Source organism: Bradysia coprophila, chromosome X (genome assembly GCF_014529535.1).
Source record: "Bradysia coprophila strain Holo2 chromosome X, BU_Bcop_v1, whole genome shotgun sequence".
In the NCBI taxonomy this organism is placed as follows: domain Eukaryota; kingdom Metazoa; phylum Arthropoda; class Insecta; order Diptera; family Sciaridae; genus Bradysia; species Bradysia coprophila.
Genome location: NC_050737.1, coordinates 5,533,326 through 5,545,690, shown reverse-complemented (window position 1 = coordinate 5,545,690; position 12,365 = coordinate 5,533,326). Strand labels below are relative to the sequence as shown.

Sequence of the window (12,365 nt, the reverse complement as noted above, 5' to 3'; positions counted from 1 at the left end):
TGATTTAGTGAAATTTTCAGTTTTATCTTTTCTTCAGAGTTCGCTTAGTAGTATAGTTGATGTACATTTACAGAGACAGTACATAACATAATAGAGTTTTGTTTAAATGATATCATCATCGGTAAGTTTTGATAAGTATTTGTTCTTGATTTTGTTTTACTACTTCTTTTTGTTCATTCTTGTTTATTATTACTTTAATCCCTACAGTTTATAAATATATTAAACATTGTAATTTTATTTGTATTTAATGATATTATTGATTTTTTGGTTAACGTTCAATCTTAAATACTTTTTTAAAAACATTTTCTTTTTATCCCACAAACAACTTTCATCTCTGATGCTTTTTGATAAAAAAAAGTATGGCTGATGGCATTGGCACATTACGAAAAAAGTTTAATTCAAAACTTAAAGCAAGAACATTTACTGTCAATCCTAAGAAACGGGTTCCTATTGTTCTTCACAGTACAGTTGGATGGAGTTTTAATAAAGTTTAAATGTAATTTTGATATTTTTCGGGTATTATTAATCAACCACCGCACCATTCGGTGCACTAGAAGACAGGGCACCAAGGCAACTGATGTAAGGAAAGATGGTGAAGACTCATCAGTTTAAAAATGACGACTTTCCTCGCTATTTTCGGAACGTCGTCTCACTGCAGATTGATAGGTGGTATACATTTCGTATTAATGGTAGTCATAATGATAAGAGGGCATGTCTGCTACAAAAAAAATTTTGAAAACAATTTGAACGAACTCTCAGAACGTTTCCGAGTTGATTAATAATACCCGAAAAAAACATTAAAATTTTATTAAAAATCCATTCAACCGCACTCTGGTTGCATAATGTTCCAAGCGACAAGAATACGATCGTTGAACGACTGTGAAAAATAGGAATATGATTTTTCGAATTGACGATGTGTTCTCAGGCTTAAGCATGGCCGTAATTAACTTTTTTTTAATGAATTATTTGATCACACTAAATACCCTCAATACAAGTAACAAACGCTCTGTGGATAATAACGATCAGGTCGAAAATTTTGTTCGATTTTTTTTTTAAGTGGCTAGGTACGTCAGGTGGTCCAAATGGTGCATGAGAGGTAGTGGCCTTTATAACGAACCAAAATTGTGGCCGAGTTTCAAGTCCATTGGTCTATAAATAAAAAGTCAAGTATGGAAGGGGGTGATGGCTTTTCTTTACAAATCGCTAGTTCTTTTGATAAATAATGATAATAGGAGAAATTTGTCCTTTAGTGTTGCTTGTATTGATGCTATTTAGACAGCACTGAAATTAGAATAGAAATTATTTTAACTACTATAGCATCTTTGATGTCTATCTATTAGGAATTAATCTATTTTCTGATTTTTTTTTGTTTCTCCTATTCTTTATTTTGTTTTACATGCTTAACGGTTATACTTAATGTGTACTTGTAAATAGTTTATTAATTTAAATAAAATTTTTATCATCACAAACATTTAAAGCTTTTAGCCTTTATACGCAACGTTTTTTTTTCTGTGTTAGTCTGTTTTAGATATATTTTAATCAATTTAAATATTACTTTACTTTTTCAATTTTTTTGATTTAATATGCTATTTGAATTCCTTTTACTTGGTTTTGGAAATTTTAATTTAAATGGTGACTCTATTTTACCGATAAAATTCCTTAATAAAAATCTTACAATATCGTTACAAAAAAAAACAATTTTCCTTTGAACACAGGTAACTATGATTATTTGATGAGAAAAATTAGAGTAAGGAGCCACCTCAATTTTGTTTGCTCCTCGACCTATTTAATGCAACGTTCTTTCAGAACTTTGATTTAATGCATCAGGTCTAATTCAATTGTTCGTCCAACAACAACCAGTTTCAATCACTGTAAACTTTCAAACTCCCCCAGCCGGTTCTCACTTTTATTTATTAGAAACTCTAGCGATAATCTTTAATAGCATTGTGTCAGATTTATTTTGCTTAAATAGTACTAGTTACACTAACTTTGCAAGGAATGATGCATATTCGAGCTATAAATGTTTAACTTATATGGGCAAGTTCACGTATCTTGTGACAAGTTTATTAAGAATTCGATTACAGTGAGATGTAGTGAAATTTTAGCATGAATTTGCTTCAGCTGTTTTTCAGCTGATCCACACAAACAATCAAAACTGTTCATACGGATTTACCAATACCTTATAAACCTTATCAACCTTATAAACAGTTTTGATTGCATGCGTGGATTATCTGAAAAACAGCTGAAGCAAATTCATGCTGAAATGTCACTGCCTCTAATTGTACACTCTAGAAGTCGATAGAAATATAAGACTCGGTCAATTGCCCTGGTCTGACAAATACCAAGAAATATTGCAACAGGGAAGAATTGCAGGATGTTGTCAAAAAAAAAATAATAACTAGACGTGCCTGTCATGTTAGAGTTTAATTTTGTCATTGAAACATGTCGCTGTTTATCTATTTATTCAGATCATTCTTGTAAAATATCGACAAATGTTCCATGTTCGAAGTGCAAGTGGACGTCGAAGACTTACTTTTGCAAAATTTAACATTAAAAAGAGTTTCACTTTCTCATAAGATAAAAGCAAAATAAAATTATCGAGTCTGGTTTTTGAAAATTAAATTTCAATTGTCAAAAACCTGACTCGATAATTTTATTTTGATTTCATTTTAGAAGACGTCCGACAAGAAAATTGGTAATTGAAAATTGTCGATACTTCACATCTTCACAACTATATTTACATCAAGCAAAACTTAATGACTTAACATTTTAGGAACGACTAATCATCTATCATCAGTGACTAGGAAAAATTGCGAATATGAATCATGTTCTTTGTTATATAGCAAAATCGGTTAAACAAATGAAGTAAAAGATTCTATGTTGAACACTAGTCCATACTTTACAGATTAACAATTTTATCGCGTTTGTCGCTTCTAAAATAAATAAATAGGATTAAAAGCTTCAGCTAAAACTGGTACATTGTACACTGTTATGATGTGGAGGGTAACAAGGTTTTAATCCACAGTCAAGTGTACTAGAGTGGTAACATTTCAATACTTGTATCCTTATTCGTTCTATGTTAAAGCTTTGGTCTCCAAAAATAAGACTATACTACATGGTTAAGATTGTCTAATAAGCCAAGTAATCTAGCTAAGAGAAAAGTTCCTCGATGAATATTTGGCACTAAGCGAACAGTCTTGGATCCACCTTTTGACGTAAATAGTTGAGACTTCTTTGATTCAAATATGTATTTTTTCAGTAATTTTACTAATTGATAAAATTATTTTCTTTAGTGATAAATTTTGAAATGGTCGATTGTTGGATTGGCCAAATAAAAGTTACCGTTTTCATACCTGCAACTGCACGTAAAAAATACTCTTATTTCTCCCAAGTAACCGACAACGAGAAGCTCTTGTTCATATGTGTTTTTGTATGTTTATAGATATGAAGTAAAAGGTCTTAGAAGAAGAAGCGACGTAACAGATTCATATATTATTGTTCTAGTACATGACCTACTTCTATTTGTCTGGCTGGGTGTAATCCTCGTGGTAACTGAATCTTTAAAGACTCACTACTACAGACAGTTAGCACTTCGGCTGTAATCGAATGTTAGTAATGCAAAAAATCAAATCCTTCCAACAGCCCATTCAAGTGGTGCACTGCAGACTCGTAATGAGTAAAAAAAATCAAAATGCGTGCAGAGCACGATTTAAATTGCTGCTAAAACTTTGTATTTGTTTTTTTTTTTACTATATTTCAACCAAAGTTTATTTTCAGTGGAATTTGGTTTCTAAATTGACCCGTTTCTGTTCCGATCTGTTGGCAATATTTTTATATGCAACTTGAATAGTATATTGTGCTTAATGCATGTAGATAACAATGATATTTATGGTGGAAATAAGTTTGGAAACACACTCATCACCGGGTGCAAACTCACTAGAAATATTTCATCCGTTCTCTGCAAAATCCTTTGATCTGTTCAGTACGATTATTATTATGAAGAAAAAAAATTGAACTTAAATGCATTTTACAATGACCGTTCAATGGACAAGTTCACGTTTTTGGTGACATCTTTATGCTCAAATTGCAGAGACGACTGAAATTTATTTTCCTAGAATTTATAAATTGGAAGGCTCCAAAACTTTAATGATTTTTGGCTGGATAGCTCATAACAACAAATCGTTCATAAAAAACAGGCCTAAGAAAACTTGAATCTGCCAAAATTCTTACTCGATAAAATAAATACTTCGCGAAACGAAATTTCGGTTTAATATATGACTTTCGTTTGGTGATTTATGCTGAAGACTGACTCTGCTGTAAAAGTTAGAAAGCTTTTTTTAAATTCTTTTTCGCTAACTTTTAACCAATTGTGACAAAATTAAATTCTTTACCAATGCTTTTTAACTTTGTACGGCAGGACTCTACAGATTTTTAGTGATTTTTATGTACACTGATTAATCTTTCATAAATAATCGTCGATACAAATCGACATCACCCAAAAATATTAATAGTTCAGTAAATCATTCGAAATTGACAATCAAGGCGAATAAAGCCTTAACTTTCAACCATTGATTACATACTTATATTAGGAAGGGTCATACCAACAGCAAAAATAAAGATTTCAAGGGGTACATCTATGCTATCCTAATGTTTATTTTTGCTGTAAATTGTGGTCATATTGTTTCAGAAATGTTTTAGGAGCCTTATGTTGAACACACACAAGACGTTGAAAATCTGTTTGAATCTGCACGAAGTTCTCTTTCAACCGAAATCCATTTGATCGTTGACAAATTCAAGTTTCGCGACAGAAAACGAAATTTTCCGAAACTCATTCGAAGCTAAATCAACTGCTAGACTTTCCTATAAAAAATGTATCGCTGAAAAAGGTTTTGTAATGTCACTGTGTGTGTATGTTTGGGTGGGTGCGCGTTCAACATTAATCTCCTGAATCGGTATTTGGGTTTAGCGTGCTAACATTTTCTGTAATTTTAATTCTACAATTTTATTAGTTTTTTTTTTCATTTGTATTTTACTTACTTTGTTATAAATTTACGAATTTAAGAAATTTATTTTTGTGATTAACTACGTTCCTTTTATTTAAATATTTTTTTTTATTAATTTTTTTTTATTTTTTTTTATCGATCTTTATATGATTTACAGTTAATGATGAAAATAGTTTATTTATCAATTTGTTTGCTGTTTACGCACACATTAGACTATTTTTATTATTAAATTTACTGTTCCTTCATTCTTTGGTGTTAAATGATGTGTACCTTTTAAATTCTTTTAAAATTATGAAACGGAAATAGCTCGGAATAGCCGAAAAAAACAACCCAATCTGAAAGTTTACGTGACATAAAGACAAAATGACCTGACCAGAATCTGATTTATCTAAATCTGATTTATCTAAACCTGATCAGGTCGGTTCCAGGTTTGCCTGAAATTTCAGTGTTTAAGGTTGAAGCTAGCTGAGAAATGATATCAGTTTCAGGCAAAGACTGTTTTATAGAAAACTGTATCTAAAATTTTCGAAAAAATTCCTACAATTTTTTACAACTTTTAGATATTTCTAAAATTTTCTTTCAAAAAATTGTTGGAAAAAATATTATCGTCCAAAAAACGATATCGTTCAGAAAATGATAATATCGTCCATAGGGCGATATTGACCGAGTAGAAAAGTCGCCTCTCAGCCTTGAAACTTTCAGGTCAAAACGGATTCAGGTATTTTTGGGTCATGTTCAGGTTGCCCTGTTCCGAGCCTTTGTGTGTTACATCAGGTAGATTACCTTTTGGCTCTATGGCGTATGACAAGGCTTTTCGACTTTTATACATTAGGAATGTTATTTTGGGCAGAAAATTGCTGAAATTAAATCACAATAAATCAATTACACCACTGAACACCCGGAAGTGCCTTTTTATCCTGATACATTTCTGTTATTGCTCTCTTTTTCTCACTTTTCTCATTTTGCTATGCTTTCGTTATGGAGAAATGACAGAAGAGAGTAGAAATAAGAGATTGATAACACGTCCTTACGTTCAGGTGTTCGTCAGTGTAAATCATTTGTGAAATTCAGTCATTCTATGATTTTCCGCTTGAAGTAACATTCATAAATCTAATTGTAAAATTAGCCATGGTCAAGGATTTTGCGCGTTATTTGCAGTTTAAATTGCCGCTATAATACGTACAAATCCACAAAACCAAATGTATGTCCTAGGTTACATTTTTAATCAACTGTACATTTTCTTATCATAAAAAGTATAAATTTTAGAGCACAAAAATATAAAACTGAAAGTGAACAAAGCGAAAGGCGATTTAGTGAAAGTGAACGCCTTTCCCATTGTTCAATTTCTGAACATAATTACTAATATCCTTATACGTTTAGTTCGAACTTATTTGCTGGTTTTAAATCTAAATTATTTGTGTTTGGGGTTATGCAAAATAATTGCCTACATTCAGCTGATATATATCACGGAGAGAGAAAACACTGGACATCTACACATTCATTGTACGGAATCAGGGAGATACAATGTTCAGTTCATAGCCACCGCGATGTTTATTTTCAGTTGGTTTTTTCTCTATGTGTGTGTACCCAATACCCTGTACTAAGCTGAGACTCAATTATCAGTTGGTAGAAACTAAATTTTGAGAAATTGTGCAGATAACAACGAACTACTGAAATTAAGACGGATGGCAAAGGAAGAATACAAAACAAGATAAAAATACGCTGTAGTGTCCAATCTAGAGATTGGGTGGGTATCATTAAAGAATCAATCTAAGAGAGTTGTTATATGATTTTGCACAACAGCTTTTGCTACTTGACTCTTTTTGGAGTCATCCCATTTATCCTAGAGGGTTTTTGACGTAGATGAGGTCACTCGGTGGAGAAGAATACAACAACAAATGATGAACGCATCGCGTGTAAAGAAGCATGTAACAATAAAGATGGGTGGGAGTGGGCGAATCGTATTGTGCAACTATTTGTAAACAGAAAAGTCGAATTGATGGAGTAGAAGGAAATTCTTAAGATTGGCCGGTCCCCAGTTCAGATTTTAGCTTGTTCATGAAATATTGAAATTTTTGTAGAAATAAATGCGACCAGAATGTATTTAAATTTGACGCTAACCAGTAGCGTTTTACTAACAGAAAAAATATTCTCGGATAAATATGAAACAAAAGAACAATTTGCAGTCGAATTTAAATACACTCTCTACGACAACAACAATAAAAGTTTTCAATACATTCATTCAACAGCAGCATCAGACTCAGCACATTTAATATATTTAATATCAAAATGGTTTGGCTATATACCGAAGTTCCTTCTTTTCAAAAAAATATTATTGAATATCAGATTTTCATAAACTCCGACGAAAAAAAAAAGAGAAATTTAATAGAAAGAATGTGGAAGCATTCCGAGTGTACGAGAAAACAATTTTCAATTATTCAAAAATTTAATAGTAAAAACGTCATGTATATACTCGCATATAAGGTGTTGACAATGGCGTTGGTGTTGTTGTTGATGGTGATGATGATGTAGACGATAACACTGTCCTGGCGAATTTTATTTCAGTTATCAACTTCGTGACAAACTTCCATGTAATCGGGATTGTGCATAATGTCCTTTATCATATCCTTTAGCATTGTGTATCGTGGAAATATTGGATACAATTTTGAATCACCATACTCTGACTGGAAAATGTGTATTATATGCATGTTAATGTATATATAAATAGTCGAATGCTTGCGATGTATGCATAGCAAAATATAAATAAAAACCGGGAGAGGGGGATAAATTGATTGATTGATTATGGGCTGTGTATAAAATTAGGACTGAGAGAGAGAGAGAGAGAGTGAGAGAGAGGATGGGAAAGTGGATCAACTGATTCGTTCTGTTGGGGTTAAATATTTTTTAACAAATTCAATTTCACTTGTCTGTCGCTTACCTTCAACTCTCGAATTAGATTACGCAAACCAGAGTACTTTTTTAGCAGCCGATACAGGTCGTTTATCATTTGGGTATTCTCTTGTTCAATTATAACCGTGGTCATTGCTGTTGATTATTCAAATTGTTGCTTTAATTCTAGTCAATGAGCGAACTCTTCGAATTCTTTTACAAAAGACATGGACATTTCGTGTCGATCAATGTTGGTGATTATTTTTCCAATGCAATGGGTAAAAGTGATTCGCTAACCACTTTTACGTCTATCATATCAATTGTTGATAGGATTTACCGTCAACGGATATCGAATTCGTTTTATTATTTATGTGTCATACCAGAAACTAATCCATCATGTCCATTGCAAAATCTACCGATTAATCCGAACAATAACGCTACGTTCGATTGTTATTGATCAATGAGGTTTGATGAATGTATCAAAGCTATTATTCCAGAATTAAATTCTCAGGCTTGAAAACAACATACAAACGCTATGTTGACGTCAGCTATGTGCGCATACAACACGTCTCTATGTAGTAAAAACACTGTTTAGCTTGTGTTTTGATTGTTTATTAAACAAGCAATGTGGATTTATGAAGCAGCTGGTGCATTCAGGTGGAGCAATAAACTGTATATATCTAACTATGGTTGTCACGGGAACAGCTGTCAAAAATTTATCAATGAGTACACTGATACTAAGGCCAGTTTCGATTTGTATGTGATTTCAAAATGACGTGTGACAGTGACTTTGAGACCAGTTCGTTTTAACCAGTTAACCAGTTAAAATTGATCCATCTTTTAAAACAATAAACACTCTATATGTACGTAAGTACAGTCTATTTGACACGTCTTATCGTCTTGTGACAAAAGATACTGATCGCCCCCTAAAATTATTTGATTACATTTTTTGTTGTGTTGTAAAAAAAAATCGGGTAAATCAGAAACGACCGGCCCTAACTGATTGAATCTAGAAAAATCGGTGCATTTTACGGCCCTGCTATAGAACAATAATTTCCTTGGGACATGAGACTAGCTTGGAATAATGTTTTACTTGATAAAACTTGTTAAAACTTCCATCCTCCATTTAAAGTACTTCATTTACGAGCATTGCAACCACGATGAAAAATAATGTTTCGCATCAACAACGGTATAGTACTGAGTCAGTACATAATAATCATCTAACTACTAAGTTTGGTATAAAGAGAGGCAAATGCTAAGTGCTCCGAAATTAGTACGTGAACAAAATGAAGTCCTAACACATGCTAACCAACATAGGTATAGCAGATTCACCAACAATTGATCGATGACAAACTTTGAAAAATTTGTAAAAAAATTTGCGAGTCCGCTTTTCAATTTTATAAATTACTTTCTAATCGTTCCATACGGTCCTTTCGTTCGGCTGCCTCTTCAGCTAGACGCGCCGACGTTTTAACACCTTCACCGGATTTTTGTGTCTTTTCCATAATCGAACAAGCTCGCATCACATAGGAGGGTACCGTTTCCTGTTTCTCTTGCTTCGGAATATCGACAAGGGTCCAGTACTGAGTTTCTAATTTGATTACGTCCTAAAAGAAAAAGGCACGGGACATTCGCAATTAATTCCATTTTAATGCAATGCCGAAATATTTCGCATTTGTCGTAGATGGAAAGTCCATTTACCTTTATCATAATTTTCAATAATGGATAACGATTGAATATGTTTCGGTGGGTTTTCGAATCGCCATATTTATTCATCAACGTAACTAATGATTTTTTGGCGGTGTCATACGATTCTTCCAGTCGAATACGAACGGCCCGTAATCGTTCATTTGTTTCGATAACTTCATCTCTGGTCATACCACTGGCCGGTGGCTCGTCTTTAACATCTTGAACTATGCGACGAACACTCTGAGTGAACTTTCCCACCAAATTTGTACTGCCTGCAATGTATAAAGTTTCATAATGTTAGTGGCAGTTAATGCACTTTCTGTTATCATTTTCTAATTTTGAATTCATTCGGGGATTCTATTGTTTCATCACTAGCGCAAACATCGGATAGGTTTGTTAAAGTTAGAATTTCATAGTTTTTATTTACAAAAGGTCATGTCTTTTACAGAGTTATTCGACTAATCGAATTTACAGAATTGTATACAGTCTGAGGAAAAACTACAGTTACGGTTCAAGCCATTCGAATCCTCTTTTTTTTAGTTCCACACACATTTTACCTCCAAATGCTTTTATGAATACAGATCTGATCAAAGAAAAACATTTAAAAAAATTCCATTTATTTTGAGTGAACTTTGCATTTGAAAGAGGAATGATGTTTGTATGTAAAGTGAATTTTCAGAAACTATTTCTTTTCACAAATCTTTTTAATTGCTTCAACCGCTGTGGTAACCACATAGGGTCTTGATTCCAATCCGCACATTCCTCCAGACAGGGCCTAATAAATAAAAATGCCGTGACAGCAACGCAGGCCCTAGAATATATCATCTTTTTAGAAAAAATACGAGAAAGTGATGGAAAAATTCGAGGCGACACGCAATATCTGAGTCTGACTTTATTCCCATCCTGGGAATGGGCACATCCGGCGAAGAGATTGAGTGACGCTGAATTTTAATGAGCAATGAGCAATGTCCACTATCGCCCTTCAAGTCCAACCTAATACTGTCAAGGCAGCTATCCGCACACACATTGTTTACAAAATTAGGAGGCTAAAAATGGGACGTTTGCTTGTAAATTTCTGAAACTTCTGAAATAATGAAATTCGAACAGGTGCAAAGTTTTGCGACCAGAGCCTTTTTTTAAACCTTTTTTTTCGAACATCTTGAATTCTTCTGAATTCGATTCAGATTCGCCCTAATAAAAATCCTATAGATTTGAATCTAGCCTACTTTCATCACGAGACAGGTCATGGAGTTCGCCATATACGAAAATCATTCTCTAATTTCGAGTTTATGTCTGTCTACATTTCCAGGGAAATGATTGATAAGATCTACACTTCATTTCCACGTATACAATTTTCCACCATACTCAGGTATTCGAATTCGCAATGCTACCTGACGACAAAATAAGCCCAATGCCACATTTCTTTATAAACCTAGATAAATGTTTGGCTACACCAGACATATTTATCTTATGTAGTTAGTAACGTTTCATTTCATTAACTACAAATTAAATAACTCCTAAATGTATGTATGCATGCATAACTAAGGGCAACTTTATACATTTTGTTTTAAAAACGTTCAACAATTTGGCGGCGGAATATTTTATTTCATGTACGAAACAGGCACAAAAGCTTGACATTAAAATTCAAATATTAGGCAAACAATGATATTATACTATTCAAGTTGAGCGAATTGCTGTCATATGACCTTTTATGTTCAAGCGGTTTTCATTCCGTTTAATTTGAAAACGTTTTTGTTCGTGTGGAATAGGGGGGGTTCAAAATCGTATGGAAAAATAAAGGTGTCGATGAAGTTGGCGGACCCCAAGGAAAACAAACCTTTATGACCTCCTGATAAAAAATGTGTATTGGCCCGATGCGATCCGACTTGGTTTGGGGGTCACTCAAGGACGAATTATGTGGAAAAACACGAAAATTGATGAAAAAAATTTGTAACTAACAGATGCTGAGGTAACTTGTTAAGGTGAGTTGGTTTATTTCATTCCAGAATAGGCCGAAGAGGCCTATTTAATGTTTTGTGAGTGCATTCGCATCTCCCAGTCCCAAGTCAGTCAAAGTAGCCCAATCTGTTCACCCAGTTTTTGGGTTTTTCCAAACATTTATGGGATGTGTATCGGATATATTCACATCTAACGAGAGCTTATGACATAGGCTTTCATTGCAAAAAGAAATTTTTTCGAAAACAATTTTTTTAAGCTGTACAGAAATCGATTTTGGTGCAAAAATGTCAGGGTCGTGAACTCGGGCAATTTTCAAATGACTGTTACGACAAGGCGCCAACTTGAAACTTATTGTGGGCTCGTTAGAAAGCCACAGTCATTACCTTTACAACGACACCTAACACTTAACTTATATATAGAGTGACTTCGCCTGACTTTGTATCACTTGGAAATTATCTGTGGATATTTGTCTCCAATATTGTTAGGTATTTACAGACGATATAAAAATTCTAAAAAAAGAAAATAATGCATTTTTGTTGCTCTCGCGCCTAATATAAGTTATCCGGACCAAAAAAGTTTGATATTATCGCTAAATAATTTTCTCCATAGAAAGTAATGGGAAAAATGTATGGGAAATTTCAGTGTTTTTGCACATATTTCGTCCTTGCGCGACCACTAAACCAACTCGGATCGCATCGGCCCCATATACATTTTCTATCAGGAGGTCATAAAGGTCCGCCAACTTCATCGACAATTTTTTTTTTTGGCTCCCCTAGTGGAAGAGAGGGTCAACTTTTCATGTCGTCTAAATTCTTTTTTTTCGTG

General features: G+C 33.4%; 1 protein-coding gene across 4 annotated transcripts in view; it reads right to left on the bottom strand.

Moving 5' to 3' along the window:
* Window positions 1-5,028: 5,028 nt before the first annotated feature.
* Window positions 5,029-12,365, bottom strand: part of LOC119085137 — a 100,993-nt gene continuing 93,656 nt past the window's right edge. For all 4 annotated transcript variants that reach the window (XM_037195427.1, XM_037195438.1, XM_037195410.1 and 1 more), the window contains 4 exons: window positions 9,594-9,853; window positions 9,301-9,499; window positions 7,942-8,048; window positions 5,029-7,687 (listed from right to left, as the gene is read on the bottom strand). In XM_037195427.1, the coding sequence (XP_037051322.1) occupies window positions 7,565-7,687; window positions 7,942-8,048; window positions 9,301-9,499; window positions 9,594-9,853 (689 nt within the window). In that variant the 3' untranslated portion in view covers window positions 5,029-7,564. The remainder of the gene's footprint in view (window positions 7,688-7,941; window positions 8,049-9,300; window positions 9,500-9,593; window positions 9,854-12,365) is intronic.